At 43.2% G+C, this 22,275-nt stretch overlaps 2 protein-coding genes across 16 annotated transcripts; one reads left to right on the top strand and one right to left on the bottom strand.

The window, feature by feature from the left end:
* Positions 1–256: 256 nt before the first annotated feature.
* GPR161 (G protein-coupled receptor 161) lies at positions 257–10,724 on the bottom strand. 15 transcript variants are annotated; one of them, XM_041714144.2, is made up of 8 exons: positions 10,581–10,724; positions 9,923–10,012; positions 8,973–9,062; positions 8,468–8,581; positions 7,221–7,945; positions 5,611–5,715; positions 4,250–4,369; positions 257–2,952 (listed from the first exon to the last, which is right to left on the bottom strand). In XM_041714144.2, exons 3-8 carry the CDS (start codon positions 8,993–8,995, stop codon positions 2,702–2,704), a joined length of 1,338 nt encoding a protein of 445 aa, XP_041570078.1. In that variant the 5' UTR covers positions 8,996–9,062; positions 9,923–10,012; positions 10,581–10,724; the 3' UTR covers positions 257–2,701. The 15 variants fall into 15 exon arrangements, with proteins under 15 accessions (XP_041570078.1, XP_072780940.1, XP_030121060.1 ...); XM_072924839.1 differs by having other exon boundaries at positions 8,468–8,852; XM_030265200.4 differs by lacking the exon at positions 8,973–9,062 and having other exon boundaries at positions 8,468–8,972.
* A 1,958-nt stretch (positions 10,725–12,682) lies between these two features.
* On the top strand, positions 12,683–22,248 carry TIPRL (TOR signaling pathway regulator). The gene is made up of 7 exons (XM_004177105.6): positions 12,683–12,933; positions 15,311–15,490; positions 16,292–16,391; positions 17,205–17,336; positions 17,741–17,836; positions 18,519–18,581; positions 19,258–22,248. The coding sequence occupies exons 1-7, from the start codon at positions 12,833–12,835 to the stop codon at positions 19,405–19,407; spliced, it is 822 nt and encodes a 273-aa protein (XP_004177153.3). The 5' UTR covers positions 12,683–12,832; the 3' UTR covers positions 19,408–22,248.
* Positions 22,249–22,275: the final 27 nt, after the last annotated feature.

Genomic DNA, 22,275 nt, shown 5'->3' on the forward strand with positions numbered 1-22,275 from the left:
CCCTCGCGCGCCCGGGGGCGGGAACAGGCGGGAGGGGAGATGCGAAGGGGGCGTGGCGTCAGGCCCGCCGCGGTGGCACAGCCGGAGTGGAGGGAGCCGCGTTCCACCCGGGATACTCCCTGTCCTGGAAACGGCTCCAGCTGCCGCGCCTGACAGGCTCATCCTGCCAGCTGGACATACGTTTAAAAGTAAAATACTTAAAGATAAATGTAAGTTGAAATAATGGTACAAACAAAGACCACAGACCATCAGGAACTGGAAGCAAGTTGGGTTTTTTCTTCTGTATTTAAGACGGGAAATACAATTTTACAAAACGTGTGCACTTCTCAATTACTGCTTTTGTTAATGAGAACACAAGTGAGAGAACGGCTCTGGTAATAACAGAATTATGGTAGGGTTATAACGTGTGTACAAAAATATGAACAACATTTACACTAAATAACAGATTAGTGACATTAACACTGGTAGCCGAATTCAGCTATGGTGTAAACTTGCAACCCCCTTGACCTGCTTGAAGGCTGCATTTGTCTCAGTACCTGGGTGAAAAACGTGCTTTTTACACGATACTATGGATTTTGTGCTTCCACGCACATTTCTCCTAAACACAGTGTTTTGGGCCAGCACCTACTCCTCCACAATGCATTCAAACTCGTGTGTGCCCTTCAGACATTCACCAACGGCTCTGCTCAACTTGTTTCAAGCAGGAGTACGGAATAAAAGGGAGCACACAAAATACTTCCAGGCAAGTGTACAGCTTAAGGAGTGTTGAGTACTACCCGCGACTGTGATTGTAATGTTAACGACAGCAATAATGACCTCGCTGCAGGGCGTTTCCCGGCAAAACCTGGGATTTTTGGGTTTTTTCCCTAATGAGTACCCACAGGTGCAGTGTCTCTAACACATTAGAAGTAAAAAATGCAGGAGTTAGAACCTCCCTATTATTAATTGATTTATTCCTGCATTATGCTAAGAGCCACCTTTCTGGAGCTTAAGTGTTCTTGCTCTAACAGCCTGTCTTTAAATCAGCAAACCACGTACTGAATTTTAAGCATGCTGTTATATTTTACATGGGAACACTATGGGATTTAGGCTAGTTCAGAAAGTCAAGTTGCTTTGTCCAGAGATGGACATAAGCTTGTGCTGAAATGCATCTCTGAGTCAGGAACAAAGACAAATAGGATGTCTAAATACAGTACTGGACCGAGGCTCTGCCTCACAACACTTTTTGCTTCTGTGCCTCTGAATAAGTTGCACAGAGACAAAATTCAATGAGTGTACACCCTGTTTTTTGCCCAGATGGAAATATCCTGCTCCTGGTTTCCAAACAATCTGCATCAAAACCTCATACAAAGCACTTCTGGGGAAAGGTAGAGGCACAGAGGAGCAGCCATACAGTAAACAAATGCAAACCCTTGGTCCTTAACTCCATTTGCTACTGACACCCACCCCCGAGGAATGATCCTGTTCACTTAAGTCTCCTCTTTGAAATACATGGTAAGGCAGAGCTTTAGCGCCCCAAAATAAGGAAGGGGGTAGCCCACAAAGGCACAGAAAGGTTCCTCAAGCTGGATATTCTTGAATGATCCACCTCATCCCTCTTTTCCTTACAAACCTTGCCACCTTTGGAGTTTGTTTCACTGCCAGCAGCTTGGCTGTGCTGAGTTCCCCTTCTTTGGCAAGCAGAGCTGATCAGTCAACCCTCTCACAAAGGCCTAACAAGGTAATGTCTGTACAGTGCTTAAGAACATGCAAAGTGCAATATAAGTGCCAAATGTTCTTATTTTTGAGATTAATGAATTAATACTCCAAGAAATAGAAGCACTGAGGTAACTACAGCTTAAATACTACATTCCCTCATGATTAACAAAAAAACCAGCTCTCTTCTCTCTAGAAGATGAATCCTGAATATGAAATGGTAATATCTTATTTATATTCTGTCAACTTTAGCAGAGCCACAGAGTGCCCTTTAAGTAACAGCAAAACATGAGCTGAAGTTCTCAGGGAAACTAAGAATTCTGCACTAATGATTTCCTCAAATCCCATCTCTGTGCTGTTCCCAGCATGTTTACTCCCATTCATCACATCCAGAAGAGCTGATATCCCATGCCGCTGAAGCAAAGCACAGTCCAATGTCAGATCTGGCATTCTGTTGGCTGAACAGACAGAAATATCCCCCAGTAAAGGTTAAGTAGGACCATAATCTGCATGAGCTCTCTGAAAAGTTCAGGTTTTGTCCTTAGTGAAGTCCACGTTGCTCAGCTGGGAGTACGGCTTTATTTCTTATCCAATCCAGAGCTATCAGAGCACTCCAGCTGTCAAGTATCAACTTATTATCCTGGTGGTCAGAAGAGGATGGATATAACAATGAATTAAACACTGCACATACCTTTTCTGTTTTGTTTCCTGTATCAGCTTTGGCCGATGGGCCCAAGATTCAACTGACTAATGATGTGGTCAATGAAACCAAGCCCTGCATTCCTATGCACTTTGTGATAATGATGTGGCAGAAGAGTCAGTAGCACCCCAACTAGTAAACAAACACTGCTGTAAAATGCTAATGCAAGTACCAGAACCCAGCTGTTTCCAAGTGTTGAAAAAACACTGGAAACATCCCGACGTGTCCTGGTTCTGGTGAAACACTACTAGCTGCAGTAGACACTGCTTAGTGGTTTCATTCTGTTTTCCTACTCCAGTGCTCATGTCAAATGTTCCCTTCATCGATGCTCTGCAGCTTCAGTCTTTGGCTGGTATGGGGCCTGGCACCACGCCGGGTGTTCCCACTGCTTCCTGCCAGAGTCCACGAGGGGAACAGAGCTCCTGGTAAAGCGTCTTCCCCAAACAGGCTGAGTTTCACATCAGCTTCTATAGCTCGGGCCAGACTGGCTGCATAACTGTCCAGAGATTTATGGACTTCAGCTTTTACATGAAGAATAGAATTCTTTGCAGCCTCTGCTAAAAAAAAAAAAAAAAAAAAAAAAAGGTTAACAGTTGGTAAGCAGGGCTGTGCAAATGCTTGAAAACTAATATAGATCCTGTTGGAAAGGCATGATCATGCCCTCTGCAAAGTAACTGCACATTTACCAACAATACTCAGGCTTCCTATATCATTCTATGAACACAAAGTTTCAGAGTGACCTGGGATAATCTGTGTCAGTGCACCTATTTTTGTAGCATCTGTAAACCTCTCTTCCCACCAACATGTTGAGCAATACAAGAGTTCATCCTAAATGTAACACTTCAGTGAGGCTGCTGAAATAATTTAAAGCCTCAGGGATGCTGAAAAGCCTGAGACTCATCAGGGAGAATTGCAAAACCTGTGGGGACTTGTGCAGTGACACTTCCCTCTTTCACTCTCACAAGAAATTATATGTCTGCTCCTACATAATCACTCAGAAAGATAGTGGGAAATGTATGCTAATGTGTTTGCATAAGGAAATATTCATCTCATGGTGGGAAGAGGACAAAAGAGAATTCTGCCAAGACGTTTAAAAATTCCATAGAAACAGTTTTCTCATTATATCAGGCTTTATTATTACTTGCTTCTTAAAGGCATTCTGCTCATTTTCATCCTGTCCACAAGCATGTATTGTTTAGAAAATTCAGTTGTTATTATCAAGTCTTTTATTGAAATTATTGTAACTATCAGCATAAATTAATGTTCTGACATTTTACAGATGATCACAGCAATGTTCTGCTATCCCAGAATCAACAAGCAAGTTGCATGTGATTCATCTGTTTTCACCCATACCTGCTGAGGAACACAAAGTAAAGCAAAGTAGAATTTAAGTTAAAAAGTAAATGAAACAGGATAAAATTATATTCAAGATCACTGAAGTCTGTAAAGGAAAGAATTTCAAGTCTGTAAGTGACAAACTTGAGAAGAGACACCAAATGAGAAACACAGGGATAATGCAACCAAAATATGAGGGCAGGATAATATATTCCCCAAGAAACACAAAACAGACAAAACTCAACCACGAAGATGAGTGGAATTGCAGACAGGATACTGCTTTGCAATTTTACATATATGCAGGGAATGCCAGCTTCTAGGTCTTGTCCTTGCCTGATGCTACTTGAGATCTGGAAGAAAGGCCTGATTTTCTTTCTGTTGTACCTGCATGAATGATCGGGTCTGTCACAGCACACAGCAGTCAGATACTTTTCAAGACAATTCTCAAGGTCCTGGGAGGCTTCCTGAACACTCAATATAGTTGACTCTGAGCATTTTCATACTTACCCCTATACTCACCTTTAATTTGTTCCACTTCATCTTCAAATGTCACTGAACTCCTCCTTCGAGGGGGACAGATGCAGTGTGGGGCATGAGGGCCATCTGAGCTATAGTCTTCAAGAAGCATTGTATCTGTTCCTGAAAAGAGCAAGAACCCTCAAGTTAAACGTAACACTGAGATACAATTATGGTGGCAAAACATTTTCAGCCTATTTTCAGCAATTCCTTCAAAAGATGTCTAAACCCAGCTTTTCTGAGTAAATTTCAGCTCAAATTAAACACTGCTCAGGAAAAGAATGAGGTCAGTTTTCATTGAAAGGACTGGGAAATCTCCTTAGAGACTGGGCATCACAGGCCCCAGGATCATGTACTACATGCAGCAAGCAACAAGTAAGAGGGATTAAGGTTTCCTTCTGCTCTGTAGTAACTCACAGTAAAAGCATCCAAAATGAAAGACTATTTCACAGTGGACAACTGTGTATCCATTCCCAGGCTATGGCTTGTGCTCCCTCCTTAAACAGCAGTGGCACTTCTAACAGCATTCTGATATCGCTTTAGTTTTGTTCATTTGTTTAAACTGCTGTCACAAGGTGGTAGCACAACGTCCTCTTAACTAAGGCAGGTTTACCAGGAGGCTGCTCTCTCTTCACATAAAACTGCAGAATATCCACAACAGACAGAAAACTACCACCACAAAACAACTACCAAAAATAAATCCCAGCTCCACAGACTTCCTTTACAAAAGTAGGACACAAACCCCTCACACCAAGCAACCTTTAAAAGATTACCCTCTGGTGTCTCTAAAATAACTACTGCAGTTAAGGACTGGTAGGTAGCTGAGTTAACTGCCAGAAAAATCTAGCAACAGATCTGGATAGAAAATTACCATCAGAACTCTTTCTCCCTTTTCCAAACCATCTTCAGTTGAGAGATCTTAAGTAGCAATGAAATCATAAGCTGAAACCATCCTAAGCATTTATGTTTATGCTGCAGGATGAACAAGACAAGGTCTCTTACAAAATAGGAAACAGAGAAGCACATTCTTCACAGCACTTTGTTGCCCTGTTCCTTGTGGATACAGACAAAGTCTCCAAAGAACAACAGAAACTGAAGGAGAAGGGCACAAAAGCAGTGAGTCTTGTTCCCAGGACACATTACCAAGGAAGATTCACCATTCTGTAAGCAGTATTTTGCAAGTAAATCTATCGAGAGCAAGGGGGAAAAAAGCAACTGCAGCAGTTTTGTTGGAACAGCTAGAACAGATACTTCATGTCGTTTGTCCACCAGGAGACATCTGTTTGTGTAAATATTGACTGTCCACGAGACTGCTGCCAAGTGCAAACTTCTGCCCAAGTAGGGAGCAAGAGACTTGCAGTTACCTGAATCCTGTGAGCAGCTGAAACCTGTGTCTCCTGTGCTGCTGCTGTTTCCTAGTGGCCTCCCACCTGCCATGAGGGCAGTAAGGTGAGGAGATAGTCCCAAATCTGCAAAAAAGTTTTGGTTTTGTTACACAGTGAATGATTAAGGAGTTTGCAATGGCAAAAGCTTCTTCCAGTAATACTCACTCTACTGCCTTATTTATTATTCTGCATATAAAACTTACCTTGGTGAAGCAGAGAGCACAGCTTCTGGACTCATCTTGGAAATCCAGTCAGCAACTCTCAGGTTTGGAAAGGCAAGTCTCCTTTCTCTCTACACCATCTCCCTCCCACTCTTGTTGCAACTGCGTGTGTTTTATCATCCAGACAGGCTGAGCACCAAGCATATGCTCTCACATGGATAGGGAGATTGGCCAGGGATCTTCTAGACAGAGAATAACCTGGTAGCCACCAGCAGCTCTGACAGGCCATTAGTGTGGGAAGAAGCTTAGGAGCATGGTTGGGGCACAGAGATGCCCAACTTCTTTCAAATCTCCAAAACAAGAAGGGAGGAGATTGTGGGATTTTTACAAAGGTGCTGCTTTGGATCCCACCTTGAGATTTTGTTCTGCATTTGTTGCGGGTCTTTTTCTCTCCCTATCAGCCTCCAGCTAAGACAACAGATAAGAAGCTGAAAGCTTCAAGTTTATTGCTTTGAAAAAGAAAGAAAATTACTGTCTTTTGCCTCCCCACCTCAGTTTCCAATGTATTAATCCATAGCATTTCCAGAATACAGACTTGCTAAAGCTCCTGGAGGTTGTTATGTGGCTACAGCTCCATAACTCTTTCATTTACGTGACAGTCTCTCCCAGTGTTCCCCAGTTGCAGAAAAGATAACGGATGCATTGCTGCTCTCATCTTCCTTCTGCATTTTAGATAAACCTTCCAAATTAAATAATTTCAGTTCTGGCCTTTGCATGAAATATCCCTTGAAGATATTTTATTTTTGGAAGCTTCTGAACATGACCAGGGAAATTATTAAAAATCTGAATGTCACCACATTGATACTTTAAAAAAAAAATAAACAAGCCACCAAACTGAGGAACTGGAGGTCTCAGTCTGCAACTTGGGAACACACCAAATAGTTCTACGGTTTTACCCAGTTTTACTTTGTTTATGATTTTTTCTTCCCAACCATTAAGCCTAAAAGCTGAAGTTGCAGAAAGTTACGCCAGTGGAAACTTAGTGGATTTTAGAGAGTTGTAGCATAAGGCCATTAATCAAAAAAGTGCAGTAAAAAGTACTGTCGGTAGAGCTCAAATCTGGGCAACACAAAATGGAAGGCACTCAAAAGGAAATGCTTGAGAAAGAAGAAAATAAATTATTTTTATTAACCTCATCACTATGTCTTCTCTGCCTAAGAAAGTTTTACCATAGTAGGAGAATGATGTTAACTATAAAAAAAGAGAAAAATTCCCCCTTCAAATGTAACCTGACTGATAAAAGACTGCTGAAAATTCCAGAAACATCCAACTCTCCTTACAGAGCCCTGAAACATGCCAAACACAGGCAGACAGGAAGCCTTGCTCTTGGTGGTATTAAAGGAAGTGTCTTTTGCAGCCACATCTCACCTGTGATCCTGTTGGAAATGCTGAAGAGCCTCGATGTCCTGTGCCGCTGAACAAAGGACTTGCGGTAATACCGATCCCCAAAGCACATTCCCAGGAGCTCCTTGCGCATTGTCTTGTTCCACAGCCCGTAAATTAGCGGATGGCAAATGGCACTGGAAAAGGACAGCCATGTAGCCAATGTCTCCAAAGCAGGGGAAATACTGTTTTTACCCCAAAGTGCCTCTGATGTTATTACTACCATGTAAGGTCCCCACGTAACAACGAAAGCCCCAATGACAACCAAGATGGTTATGAAAGCTTTGCACTGGTTGGCTGAGTAAACAACCCCTTGGAAAGTGTTCCTTCGGCTGCCAGAGGAGGACGTGGAGGTGCTGGAGTTCTTCCTCCCATTCTTCTGCGAGTCCTCCTCCACAATGACAACACTCCCACAGTGGATTTTGCGGGCCTTAATCCTGGCCACACGGAATATGAATCCGTAGCAGACCATCATGACCACGAACGGCAGCAGTGCGCACCAGATCTGCCAAAAGGCTGTGTAGGCAACCTCCTTGTGCCAGGCTGCCACACACATCCACTTGAATCGGTCAAACTCCAAAGAGGACCAGCCAAAAAGGGGAGGGAGGCAGCCAATAAGGGAATGCAGCCACACGTACACAAGAGCTACCACTGCTCTGTTGCCCGTTATCTTCATTGGATAAACCATCGGGTACAGCACAGCATAGTACCTGCGGGACAAGAAAATAAGTAGTCCACAGGAGCATAAAAGACATGCAATAAAAAAAGAACATGCTTTAATGATGCTGGTATCTAGTTCTTTTTTCTTCAAACAGGCTTAGAAGCCCTGTTTCTAGAAATAGTTACATGTAAAAGTAGGTATCACTGCAGTCAAGACTGTCAAACTTGGCTGAAGGGACACAGGCAACCATGAAATCTGTACCTATGTGTGATTGCATGTTTAGCGTATAATCTGGAATTTTAAGTCATTATTTCATGTTTGTCAAATAGTGTGTTATTATACCATCAAAAGCTTTAAAAAACTCTAGATGAATGTCTGCATTTTCCAGTATTGATGACATCACTTTCTCTTGCTCCACATCAAAATTTCATGAGAAGCTGAAGTAAAAATGACACTCTGGCAGTACACCATGTAACCCTCTGCAGTGCTTCTCAACTCTGTGAACAAGCCATGGTTCCTCTATGAGAGGAGCAGACAATTTGTTACAATTCATTACCGAAGAGCAGCTTACCGGTCTATAGCTATGAGTCCCAGAGTAAGCATGCTGGCTGAGCTGATCAGCATGTAGAGCAGGGCTGAGAAATTGCACCAAACAACGCCAAAGATCCATTCTCGCCTGATGGAGCTGGTCACGACAAAAGGCAGCACCAGCACGGAGAGTAGAAAGTTGGAGAGGGTCAGGCTGAACACAAACTTGTTGCTCAAGGTGAGAAGGTATGACTTGCGATACAGAGTGACAACAATCACCAGGTTGCCCAAACAGATGAAGATGGCAATGACAATTATAGCAATGGATTCAGTGACTCTGACTGCCCCGTCTTCCTCCGTGGTCAGGTTCCTCAGGCCCTTCCCATTGCTGAGGGAGGAATTGCTGCTCATGGTCAGAGCATGCAGACCTGGAGCAGCCAAGACATGCTGAGCAGCTAGAAGCAGAACAACGCTCAGAAACATTCAGGTAACAGCTCTTCAAACTCCTTCCAAAGACTGGAGGCCCTTTTGCCTGTGTTAAAATTTACCTGTAGTATGCAGGAAATTGCATATTTTATAGGGGCAAGTGAAGGGGCAGTAAATTGCCTGTGAGCACACCAAAGAGGACAACACCAAGCCTGGAACAGGGAAGACAAGAAGAGGTGAAGGGGGGGGGAAATAAGAAAGAAAATACAGATTTTCTACAGACTTTCTACAGACCTTACTTGTTTCTAAGTCCTACTTACCAGCCCCTTCATCTAGGCTGTGAAGAAACAAGAATGTCATTTATTTCTTCAAGAAACAAGACAAATATCAAATATCTTTGTTTCTCTTACTTTAAATAAAGTTCTTAAAAAATTCTGCCTATCCTGATAGTTACTTTGTATTCTGCCTATACAGCATTTGCTAGTGGTCTATGGATGCCTGGCTAGTCATACCCTGCTGACTCGTAACAGTTGCTAAGTAACATTCAAAGACTCAGGGACCACTGCATGTACTCTCCTAACATCTGTGTGTTCATAATCAACTTAGCTACGCTGCTGATTGTATTTTACTGCCAACACCAAAGGATTGGAGGAACTGGCTTTCTGTACACGAGGTCTGAAAGACACTTCCTTCCATTAAGATGAGGTCCACGCTACAGAAATGCTTTAGAACCTTTAATCCTTGACTTCTCAGTGTTAGCATCCATCCCATTGATTCACAGCCTCATTTCATGAAACCTTGTTATTTCTTCAAATTCCTTAGCAATTCCTCTTTTCCCTGCTGCCTCTAAATGGTACTCACTAACTACTTCATTCAGTGCTTTACCCATCTGCAGGACGGCATAAGAACAAAGAAAGAAACAAAAAATTCAAATACACAGACCAAAAAAAGTAGAAGAGTCCACCAATTAATATAAAGTTGATTTTAGCATTTCTAGGAAGTAAGGGACTCAGGAAAGTTATCTCAGCTAATTCTGCAACTGTGCCAGACATGGGTCCCGGACAGTACTCACGGAAATGCTTCCATCTGCAAGGCTGCTGTGGTCTTACGCAGGGCTGTCAGCGTGCAAAGACGCCTTTTTTCCATTTTTATCTGTACTTTCCTAGGAACATAATACATTACTTGGCCATGCACTGAAAAAACATAACTTAGCTGTTCCCTAGCCTCTGACTGAGGATGTGTGCAAACCCACTTCCCCTTGAGTTTCTTTCTCTCTCAGCATGCCTGTACCACCTCTGTGTGCCCTTCCAACACTTTTTGGCCGGAGCGGGTTTTGGAAAGGCGGCTTCCCCCGCAGCCGCTCCCTGCGATAGTGATACCCGGGGCACCTGGCGCTTCACCTCACGGCCCTGCTGCACCCTGAGGGGGAAAGCGACCTCTGGCAGAGGTGACCCTCCCGGGCCAGGGCTGCCCGTGGCGGGGATAGCATCCGCATCCTATCCCGGCCTCAGGCAGCGCAGTCAGGCTTCCCGCACACCCACGAAGCGAGTGGGACCGAGTTGTAAATACGGTGGGGAAGGGGGGTTTCGCCATTTTGCCCCCGCGCTCCCTCCGGCAGCGAACAAAGGGCTGGAACAGGTCGTCCGCCCCGGGCATCCATCGCCTCCCCCCAACCCTCCGGCGGAGAGAGGGTCCCGCCGCCTCTGTCTCCTCCCCGGCTCCGCACTCACCGCCCGCCGCCGCCAAAGCGGGACGTTCCTGGCTGAAGCGCCCAGGACCCCCGTCAGCTGCCGCAGCCCGCGCGTCCCCCGCCATGGGCACGGCCCCGGCCCGTGCCTGCCCCTCCCGCCGTCCCGCCCCGCTGCCTCAGCCCGCCGCGCCCCCTCCCCGCCCGCCATGTTCCCCGCGGCCGCCCCGGGCCGGTCCGGGCTTCCCGGGGACTCGGTTAAAAGGCAGGGGAAAAGTACTTCACACGGATGAGGTAAAGTCATTTGCCCCGCTTTGTAGTGCCATGCAGCTTTAGAGTCTAAGTGCTACACTTCCTAGACCCCACAACACTATTAAAAGTAACAAAAAGAAGATTTGGGGAAGAGTTGTTCCCGCACACACCTCTGAAGCAAGATATTGGATATAGGTTCAGTATACAGGGCACAGTATAAAGGGTGAACAAAAATGAAATGCCGGGCTTGTGTCTTCCTAGTTTCTGCCTTTCCCTGGCAATGCCCTTGAGTGCGGAGGGTGACTGCCCTGATGTGAGCTGTGCTAGGTTTTGATTGCTCTGTGGAGTTTTTAATGCTCTGGACATCAGTTTCCTGTGGCTGCTGCCTCAGTTCACTCCAATGCTCCAACAGCAGGAACTGGACGGTGTGTCTTGCTCCTGTGCCAGGGGAAGGCCATAGGGAGTTAGTCTGCCCTTTCGATGATGCAGAAAAGCAAGACAAGCACCCACCCATCAGTGCTGGAATACTAAGCTGATGTATCATTTTCAACCAGTTCTACTGATAATTTTCTACAGGACTTTTATAAACTTACCACACCATTGCACTTCGACATTTACAAAAGACCATCTTTGGACAGCATTCAAAAATGTATCAATCCAGCACACGAGATTCCACAATGAGCAAAAACTGCTGCACAGTTCTGCCTGAATGTGAGGAGAAACTTATTTCCTGTGCAAGTGACTGTGCACTTATTGCCTAGAGAGGTTGTCTCCCTCCCTGAAGATGTTCCAGACCTGTCTAGGCACAATCCCATGCCATGTGCTCTGGGTGACCCTACTTGAACAGGGAAGTTGGACCACATGGTCCACTGTGCCCCATTCTAACCTTGCTCAGATGTGATTCTGTGTGCACACATATGTGTGTACTAACACAGCACAGGGCACCTGTGTGATGGAGCCACATAATGCTTGCGGCAACTGTAAGTGTGGCCATGGAGATGGCCCAGGTCCACCAGAGGCTCCAGAGCTCCCCAAAACTGCTAGTACCCAGTTGTCCCACTCCTCTCAGCAAAGTACCCATGGGGAAGTGGCTGGAGGCACAAGCACTTGTAAGGCACACAAACATTCTCAGCTGGCTTCTGCAGTCCAGCTTCACTGGAACAGAGGATTGGGTGAGTTTGCTGGCTCTTCATCCTGAGCAGGGGAGATTAGAGAGCCCACTCTCACTATGGAGGCTCCAGCAGCACAGAGAAGTGTGGACCCCCTTCCTCACCCACCTGCCCCTCATATCACCTCCCAGAATCACAGGCTGGGTAGGTTGGAAAGGGACACAATGGGTCATCTGGTTCGACCACCCTGCTCAAGCAGGGTCATCCCAGAGCACATGGCACAGGGTTGTGTCTCGATAGGTCTGGAATATCACCAGTGGTGGAGGCATCACAACCTCTCTGGACAACCTGTTCCAGTGCTCGGTCACCTGCACAGTAAAGAATTTCTTCCTCATGCTCAGCTGGAATTTCTGTGCATCAGTTTCTGCCCATTGCCTCTTGTCCCACCACCGAGAGGAGTCTGGATCCATACTCTTGGAATCCCCTCATTAGATATTTGTACACATTGATGAGGGCCCCTCTCGGCCACCTCTTCTCGAGGCTGAACAGGCCCAGCTTCCTCAGCCCTTCCACCTAACGGAGATCAGTCGCTTTATCATTTTCGCTGCCCTCCGCTGGACCCCCTCCAGGAGCTCCATGTCTCTCCTGTCCTTGAGAGAACACTACAGATGTGGGCTCACTAGAACTGAGCAGAAGGGCAGGATTCTCTACGTCGCCCTGCTGGCAGCGCTCTTCCCGATGCCTCCCAGGATTCCTCGGCCGCCGCCGCCGGGGCTCCGCGCCGCGGGGCCCTGGAAGCGGAAACGCTACGGGACGGCGGTTCCGCGGCCGCGACGCTGCCGTGAGTGCCGTGCGGGAGGAGACGGGAAGAGAGGGGCCCCGCCGCTCCGCCCCTGCCGCCTGGTGCCTTCTGCTCGGCGCAGAGGAGGCCGCCATGCACCCCGTTTTCCAGAGCAGCCGGCGCGACTTCACCTTCGGGCCGTGGAAGCTGAGTGCCGCCCGGACGCACATCATGAAGTCGGCGCAGGCCGAGAGGTGAGGCGGGATCCGGGCCGGGGGCGCAGGGGGACACAGCACAGCACAGCACGGTGTCCCCGCTGCTCGGAGAGCCCCCGCTGCTCGGGGCTGCGGCCTCGGCTGTCACAGCGAGGGGCTGGGGTTGTCGGGTGGCCTTGCGAAGGAAACACCGAGCGTTCACAGGGCGGGGGAGACGCTGTTCGGCCCCCGGGGTTGTTCCTTCTCTTCAAGTTTGATTCTCTGGTTGGAGAACTTTGGGGTACAGGTGATTTCCAAAATTTTGTTTTAATGATTGGAGAAGTCAGCCTACAAGGAGACGAAGAGGGACGTTTTACAAGGGCATGTAGTACGAGGACAAGGGAGAATGGATTCAAACTGAAAGAGAGGAGATTTAGATTGGACCCTAGGAAAGAAATTCCTGATTGTGATGGTGGTGATTCACTGGAACGGGGTGCCCAGAGAAGTTGTAAATGCCCCATCCCTGGAGATGTCCCAGGCCAAGTTGGATGGACCTTTGGGCAGCCTGGTCTAGTGGAGGTGTCATTGCCCATGGCAGTGGGGTTGGAACTTGACCTTTAAGGTTTTTTCCAACTCAAACAATTCTGATTGTATGATTATAATGGTTTTGGATCCGAATCTCTGTGAACTGAGGCCCACTAATTAGAAGGCTAATTTTCTTAATTACTTTTGAAAAAGAATATTTTTAATGTCATACTATGTCTTGGTAATAGCTATTTTTAAATAGTGGTTTTCATTAAAAATTTATAATTTGGTCTCTTCTTGTAGGAATTTCCAATCCAGTGAAATAATTGGAGGAAATGTTCCCGTACCAGCATCAAGTACTTAAGTCAGATTTGCTAATGTGGAACTGGAGAGTTCAGCTGTGCCATAACTGACCTTAATGGCAGATGGATTTGGCAGATATTTCTTAGTTTCATTTTCTGGAATAAATTTCAGTATACATGAGAATCTCATTAGTCTTGTTAAATGTACTTTCATTTATCTTGCTTTTACCTTTTCTGAGGCTAATAAGGCATTCTTTGGGAGGAACTGGCTGCTGATGGCTGGGATGGGTGCACTGTTTGCTGGGTAAAACACTCTGGATGGCTGAGCTCAAAGAATGATGGTGAATGGACTTACATCCTGCTGGTGGCCCATCAACAATGCTTTTCCCCAGGGCTCAGGAGCCAGTCCCGTTCAATATCTTTATTGATAGTCTGGACAAGGTGATAGAGTGCACCCTTGGTAAGTTCACAGATGACCCCAAGCCGGGTGGAAGTGTTGATTTGCTGAAGGGTAGGAAGGCTCAGCAGAAGGATCTGGACAGGCTGGATCAATGAGCTGAGGCCAGCAACATTGTATGAGGTGCAACAAGGTCACAGCGACCCATTTTGTCTATTTTATTGCTTGGGGAACATTATTAGTATCTATAGGAATTTTATTTCTGGCAAATAGATATTGTAAAAATCCCTCAGCAACCTGTGTGGAAAGGTGAAAGATTAAATGTGCCATAGCCAAGAACTCTCTTCTATGCAGAGGTTGGTTTTTGCAGGGAAAGGGTTCTTACACTTGATGAAATGGAAAGGTTTCTTTGTCTTCTTTGGGAAAAACGTAGAATCTTAATTCTCCAGGTCTGTGAATTTACTGGTTTTATTTTAGTTAGGTTAATACTGTTCTTTTGTATTTAGGGTTACAGAAATAACCATTTTTGTTCAGGAATACCTTGTTATCAATGTGAACATTATGATTAGGACACTCTTCTCCCTCCCCTCACTCAAATAAGTGTATTTACTAAAGCTTTCTTCTCTCCAGATGTCATGTATTCCTTTTTGATTTTGGGAAGTCAGGTAGGTAAGGAGGAAAAGAAGTGTGAATTTCTAAATAATTTTAGGAAGTGTGCCAGTACATGTCTTCTACCAGCAGAGCACAGTAGTGTCTTCTGCACTTTTTAGATACTCTGCCAGGGTTGTCGTAAGCATCTATTTTGTAGGCTTCTAAATTTGGAATTATGGATCACTGTGCAGTGAATTCAAACTTCCTCATGATAAGTCCTTGTTTCTAAAAGTTGCTTTGAGCACCTATTGAAGTTGGTCCACTGCCCATCCAGGGGTTTGCTAGGACAGATGGAAAATTGCTTCTACATGCTTCTCAGATACTCTTGATTCCGCATGTGTTAGAATTTTGTCCGAGCCTGATGGTGTAGGAATGTTTTAGTAGTACTTTTTTTGGTGAAAAAGTCACTTCAGATCAATTACTCTGCATTTCAGGTGAAATTATTAACCTGGTGATGTATCTTCTAAGTTATCATGGTCTAAAGAATCCTTCTTCCAAAACAAGAACTGCTTTCATTGAGCTGTGGTCAGCTGACTGATGCCTCTTTTATTTTTCTCTGCAGATTGGCTGATGAATTACACATGCCTTCCCTGCCAGAGATGATGTTTGGAGACAATGTCTTAAGAATACAGCATGACCATGGCTTTGGAATTGAGTTCAATGCTACAGATGCTTTAAAATGTGTCAATAATTGTCAAGGTATGATCAAAGTCGCTTGTGCAGCGGAGTGGCAAGAGAGCAGGTACAGTAATTTTATCACCAGTGGGCAAGTACTGGTGTGTTATATATGAAACTGTCATACAGTAGTTAAAGGAACAAACTGAACTCTTTGGTTGTACCCTAGATACAGCACGTAATCACAGAAGTCACTTTTCTTTGCTGTCATCATCCTTTCTGTTAAATTGGGCCAGCTATATTTTTCAGCTGTGTCATATCTTTCTTGAAGTAAATGTCAAGTTTAATGACTTAATACTGTTTCTGTTTATTCAAACTCATAGAGCCTCGAGCATTAGAAGACTGTATTGTGTGGTGTTGCAAAGTGCTGTACGTGTTCAAAATCTTAGCCTTAGGAATAAAGCAGAACAATCACCATGCATGAGAACTAATTACGATGCTTAGTATTTACCAAATTGGATTTAGTTGTAGAGCATCTGCAATAAAGCACAGAAACAAAGCAAAGTTATCATGAAAACTGAGGTAAATTTCAATTTTAATGATTGCTGTGTGTTGTCAAGAGATCACTTTCTGCCTACTTAAAGAAACATTGATCCTGAAATACAAATTTCTCAGCAATATTGCATGAGAATCTTTATTTTGAGTCATAGAACGGAGATAGATGGAGAATTCTGATAATTGTTTTTAAAGTTATTATGGAAACAGATGTGAAACCATGATTAAGTCTTGACGTTGTGATTACAGCTCAGACAATGCTGCTGTTTTTCTTTAGGAACAGTGTGGGAATTCTAATGCACAGTCTTAAGTGAGGTTGTAATTATTTGAGAAAAGCAATTACTACAAAGCTGTTTTCTCTTTCACTGTTGAGGAGTGAGGCTGAGCACAGTAAGGAAGTTGTCAGGCCATATGACTGGACTTACACAACAGATTACAAAGGAACTTTGCTGGGAGATACTGCAACATTAAAGGTAATAATTTCCTTCTTGTTAATTGTTCACTACATCTTGCTTCAGTCAAACTTATTTTTTTAAAGCTGTCATTTTCCTTTCAGTATGCTTTTGTAAAACCTTTTGTGCTTTGTAATTTCTGATTTCAAAGTATAATTTGGGCTTCTTATGTCTTTCAGCTCATGATTTTAATAACAAGGGTGGGTGGTGTCCTAAAGCATTTTAGGATTAAAGCACATCGGAGGCTTCAGCTCTTGCTAGGGTCCGCTCTGGAGCCCCTCGCTGCTCACGTACAGCAGAACTATCAGCTGTGTCATTCTGTAGTGCCTTTATGCTCTGCTGCTTGCATGTTTATCTGCTTTCTGACCTGGCTGCATTCAATGACCTGATGTTTTTCTGCAACAGCAATTCGGTAACTCTTCATATTTAAACTTGCAGGCTGTCCTATGTCTTTATTTTTATGAATATAAGACTGAAGTCCCCAGCTTCTGTGTACTGCATGCAGGTTGCTTGCTACTAAGCAGATGTTCAAATGTTTTGGAAGAAAGTGAGCAGAATAGTTCGCAGCTGAAACCCTAGTGAGCTTGGTACCCAGAGAGAAGTATAGTCAGAATTTTCCACTCTTAGTTTTTGTTTTTGGTTGATGCTATTTCCAAGAAGAAACTCTTGGAAACTTTGATTTTAACTTTTTCTCTTAGAAATCTGGGGTGTCTTAAGCTTAGTGCGCTAGAAATTTTTTCTTTTTAAAACTCTGGAATTCAAAATATCAGGATAAACTTTATGTAGTTTGGTAAAAAATTAATATGCTAACTGTTCTTAATGGTTTTTCTCTAGGTTGTTCCTACAACAGAACACATAAATACAGAGAAATTGAAAGCCAGGGAACAAATTATGTTTTTTGAAGAAGTACTCCTGTTTGAAGATGAACTCCATGATCATGGAGTATCAAGTTTGAGTGTGAAAGTAGTGAGTATTGGGAGGTGTATAAAAGATACCTGGGGACTCAGTTGGCTGATTGATGCAAAACACAGCTCCTTTGTGCATGTTATTCCTTCTGGGATTTAAACTTTAAAGCACAAAGTTCTTCATCCTTGCTCTTGAAAATATGATCTTACTGGAAATGAAGTTGTTTTGAAGCCTTTGTCATCTGTCATTTGCTCCAGGGGACAATCTTTTCCCTTCTAAGAGTCCTTTGAGACATTGTCTGCCCCCCTGGCCAGTCATAGCTGTAGCAAATCAACAGCCCAGATTTTGACTTCATTCTTGAAAACTTCTCATATTGTCTTCTACTGTGAATATCTGATGTCGACAAGTACATGCTTAAAGTAAGCCTTTGTAAGGTGCTGATTGGGCCGTCTTTATTTTTGCAGAGAGTTATGCCTTCCAGCTTTTTTGTGCTGCTGAGGTTCTTCTTGCGAGTGGATGGGGTACTCATCAGGATGAATGATACAAGGCTTCATCATGAGGTAAACCCTTACTTTCCATCATGAGTTATTTTACAGAGGTTCCCTTGCCATTTTACTTCCAGTGACCCAGTGATATTCCTCTAACTTAATATTGATGTTTGGGGCCACAAAAACTTTTGAGTGTATTTTATTACTGTGGCAGTGCTGAGCTAGGAACCAAATGCTGGATGCCATGGTGTATGAGCAGAGTAGGCTACCCCTCATGTGATGTAATCATTTAAATACATTTGACAGACACAGATTAGAGAAGGAAGTACAAGAGGAAAAATAGGCAGCAGTAAACAGTTCAATACTGTCTTGTATCCAAGTACATTATTTTTGTCTTACCTAATAGAATTAGACTGCAAGTGTAACTTGCAAATAAATGTCCATAATACATTGAGTTCTGGTATCTCATAAATAATACAGGATGCTAAGATTTGGGGTTTGGTAATCCTGTGTAGGAGTTCTAGCTGAGTAAAAATTAACAAGTATATTCAGTCATAGAATTTTTTTTTGAAGCATGAACACAGGTGGTTTTTGGAAAAAAACAACATTGTTATCAGCTGTCTTAATGAACTTGAATGTGTATTTCTTCTCTTAGGTGAAAATATGTGGTCAACCGAATTCCAATGCTTCCTAAATTCAATCTATTTAAAATGCTTGTTTGTACTGATACCAGATGATTGCTTTTTTCCATTAGGCTGACAAGACCTACATGTTGCGAGAATACACATCCAGGGAAAGCAAAATATCAAATTTAAAGGTATTGCATTTTTAAAACTTTGTTTCTTTTCTTTCTGTGTGCTTTTAGTTTCATGGTCAGCATAGAAAATACTGTGTCTCTTAAGTCCTTTGTTCAGTTTAGAACTAATACAGAGGAAAGTTCTTTCTACTTATGCAGTTTTTGTTTTGGTGATTTTAGAGCAGATTTACATATTGTAAATGCTCAGATCACATGACAGGGTATGGGATCAGGTCACTTTCTACTGTTGAGTTAATAAAATGTTTTTATTATTTTATTTTTTCATAGAACTGTTCAGCTGCAAAATCAGGTGCTCTGTGTCCCATGATGTTAAATTTCATGGCTGGTTGTGTGCTTCCAAGCAGTATTAAGGGTTAAGATCTGTTTGGTAATAGACTCTTCATTTATCTCAAATATTTGAGGTTAATAGGTCACCTTAAAACTCTGGTAATGGCTCAGAATAATTTGTGGTACATTTGGAGTTGCAGCTGTTGATTTTTATTTGCGACAAAAGCCTGAACTTTCATTTTCTTGTACCTTTCCTCCTCCCTTACTTTTCCTTTGCCTTTGAAGTTTGCCTCTACTGGTGTTTGCCTCCAGTAAATTATAAAATTGTCTGTAATAGTTTGGGGTTGGAATAGTTTTTCTTATCCCCACTTTTCTTTCACTCATGTAATGTAAAATATTTGCTTTTTAGAACGTTCCACCTTTCCTGTTCACGGAACCTAACGAGATCTCTCAGTATCTACCCATAAAGGAGACAATCTGTGAAAAACTAGAATTCCCAGAGAAGCTGGAGCCTCAACCAGAAACATCACTGGAAACCACTTCTGCTAAGCCTAAATAAATGTGACTTTTTAAGGACTTGAAGTATACTGGAGATGATGTGATCACAGTTGTTGACATGGAGGGCGTTTCACTACTAGTGGAATGAAGAATTTGGCTAATTTTTCTGTAGCCTTGAGAGAAAACATTTCAAGCAGGTTTTGCTGATGTGGTTCTTTTTGTTTGGATTTTTTTTAACCTGTGTCTGGAGTTGATGATAGACTAGTGGTGAGTTACGGTTTTCAACAGCGCTGGAGAAATGGCTGTTGGGAGTCTGGGTTCTGATGAGTTCACCAAGCAGGCAGGACTATTGTCTGGACCCCTCATCCACTAACAATTCTAAAAAGATTTTGTTACTGCTGCTTCAGATACTAAGAAAATACCAGAGTTGTGAAACTGGCATGATTTTATTTTTTATTATTGATAAATAATCCACAGTAAAAAAAAAAAAAAAATCCTCTGCATTTATTTTGATCTGTCCGTCCTAAACTACCCATTTTGCTTGGCTTCCCCTACTGATAATCAACAAAGTTACTAACAAAGTTACTTCTTGAGGTTTCTGGTCCAGAGTCTCACTTAAGAATATTCATTTCATCTGAGGATAGGTTTAAGTGTAGGGAAAAAAGTATATTTGTTTGACACTATATAAAGGTAAAATTATTTGTGAGGCATTAACTCCAGAGCAGGAAGAGAGCTGGAGGTTAACAGAGAGACACTGGTAAGTCTCTTCACAAATGCTGGTTGAATCTGGTGTCAGCTGGAGTTCTCTGGGCAGTTTTGGGACTCTGGGCAGTTCTGGAGCTCTCACTTGGGGTCCCTGTGCTGCTCCAGTCATGTATGATGCTGGAAAGGCATTGCCCTGCACTGGCCTTCTGGATTTGCCCACATGGGGATGGTTCTACTGCCCTGACGGCCAAATTGCAAAACTGCAGTGGGGCTTAACGCTGGGGGAGTCTGATCCCTAAAGGATGCTGGTATTTGCAGTTTGAGAAATGAGATCCTGTAGGGCCTTAGAAGGATGCCAACATATACTCCAGATACATAATTTTGGTTAATTTTAAATTTTTTCTAAGTTATAATATTGATAGAAGTGTGATCACTTGTATAATCATGGTTTCAACACTCTGTAGATGAAACTGAATACTTGCATTGCTGGTGGAAATCCTGCAGTATATTACTGGTTTGGCCTAAGAATGGGGCAGCTAAGCAGGCTTGTCTGGGTTTGCTGCTGACACTCAGTGCAGGAAACAAGCAACTGCAGTGAAAAGCAGTTACAAGGTGCTTGCAGATAAGAACATGGATACATTCTGATGTCTTGGTGTTTTTGTTTAAAAAGCTTCATATTCTACACTGCATGGCTTAACTAGAAGTAACTCACCACAAAACCTAGTATTTAACCATTTATTTGTGGTTTTCATGTAGAGAAGACCCTGAGGTTTTTTTGGTGGGGGAGGAAAGTGTACTGCCATCTAAGGGACTGTTTCCTTAGTAAAATCACACACAAATTTCGCTTTTATTTGAGGCAGCCTGGTCTAGTGAATTCTACAGCAGCTGGAAAGGCAGGAACTAACTGCAATTTTTCCTATGTCACTGATTTACTCTTAACCATGGCAAAGGCATTTTCCTGTGCCTCCATTTCCTGTATGTAAATATGAGAGTTAATATATGCCTACCTCACAGAGAGACTGTGAGGATTAGTTTGTACAAAGTTACTGATTAGAATATTTTTTTTTCTGAAAACACCTTCAGCCTTATCTTTGGAATCCTTTGGAAAGGATTACTGCAAAAAAACCCAAAAAAATATCCATAGGATAAGTGGAGAGAACAGAAACAGTTTCTGAAAGAAGTTGTCAGCTGTGATAACTATCAGATAATTATCAGACATGATCTGGGTGAATGAATTTATGGCCACTTTGAAATAGAAGCAAGGTCCTCTATGTTCCCAATTACAATCCTAAATTCTGTTGGCTTTTTTTCATCTTTCTGCCCTTGTTTCCTAAACAGTTTAGTGTCAGGATGCAGAAGGGGACTGCGAATGAATGCAGCACCAAGGGGATTAAAATCCGTTTAATAATAGAAGATTATTTGGGTCCACTCCAGTGATAAAGGGAAGTGGGGAAAGAGTGAAAAGGAAGGGAACAACAAATGGGGGTGAAGAGATATTTTTCTGGTAGAAGTAAATCATGGCACTTACTCTAAGCATATATTATTGTACATGCCTTAGAGTTTATAAAAACACTTTACAGCTGGTATGACTGGGAGCAGAGCTTATGTAGTGCTGGCATGAAGGAAACTATATCTGCATTTGTTAATTCAAACTGTGATTTGAGCTTGGTCAGTGATGTTAACATTAAACTCCTTTGGTCTGAAATAGAGTGTGGGGGGAAAGCCACAGAGTGGGGAGGGAGCAGTGGAAAGGGCGCTCTGCATGTTTAGCTCATACTGTGTGTTTTTTCTTGTCCATCGTACATCCTAATTTGTAACCTGTTGGTAAAGTTTTATGGAATGGACTTTTTTCCTGACTCTATAGAGTCCATCTGTTCTAAAGGGTGCTGTGCATTTCAGTGGAACATACCTGTTGGAGAAATCACAATAACACCTTTAGCAAGTTACAGTTACAACAAATTCAGAAGTGGAGCACTTTGTGACTTTCTTACACCACGCAGATTACCAAGAAGCAGCAGTAAAAACTGATGTACAGCAAGTGCTCTGACACAAAATTTCCACATTGAAACACCACTTTGTATAAATAACTTTAGTGGGGAGGGAGTAGGGTGATTCTCCAGCTATTTTGTGTCGAGTTTTATGTGGCAGTTTATATTGTTCCTTGTATGTTGCTAAATAAAACGTAGTAAACATTTTACAGTTTTGTTTTTAACTGAGCAAAACA

The sequence above is a fragment of the Taeniopygia guttata genome, chromosome 1, assembly GCF_048771995.1.
Source record: "Taeniopygia guttata chromosome 1, bTaeGut7.mat, whole genome shotgun sequence".
NCBI classification, from domain to species: Eukaryota; Metazoa; Chordata; class Aves; order Passeriformes; family Estrildidae; genus Taeniopygia; species Taeniopygia guttata.

What these genes read in the sequence shown, in the direction of transcription:
- GPR161 (XM_030265200.4), bottom strand. Translation starts at nt 8,907, where the DNA reads ATGTTTCTGAGCGTTGTTCTGCTTCTAGCTGCTCAGCATGTCTTGGCT. An exon ending in GGACTCATAGCTATAGACCG is followed by an intron (nt 7,946 to 8,467) that starts GTAAGCTGCTCT and finishes CTTGTCCCGCAG; the next exon opens with GTACTATGCTGTGCTGTACC. An exon ending in CAGCTGCTCACAGGATTCAG is followed by an intron (nt 4,370 to 5,610) that starts GTAACTGCAAGT and finishes TGCTCTTTTCAG; the next exon opens with GAACAGATACAATGCTTCTT.
- TIPRL (XM_004177105.6), top strand. Translation starts at nt 12,833, where the DNA reads ATGCACCCCGTTTTCCAGAGCAGCCGGCGCGACTTCACCTTCGGGCCG. An exon ending in GAGATACTGCAACATTAAAG is followed by an intron (nt 16,392 to 17,204) that starts GTAATAATTTCC and finishes GTTTTTCTCTAG; the next exon opens with GTTGTTCCTACAACAGAACA. An exon ending in ATACAAGGCTTCATCATGAG is followed by an intron (nt 17,837 to 18,518) that starts GTAAACCCTTAC and finishes TTTTTCCATTAG; the next exon opens with GCTGACAAGACCTACATGTT.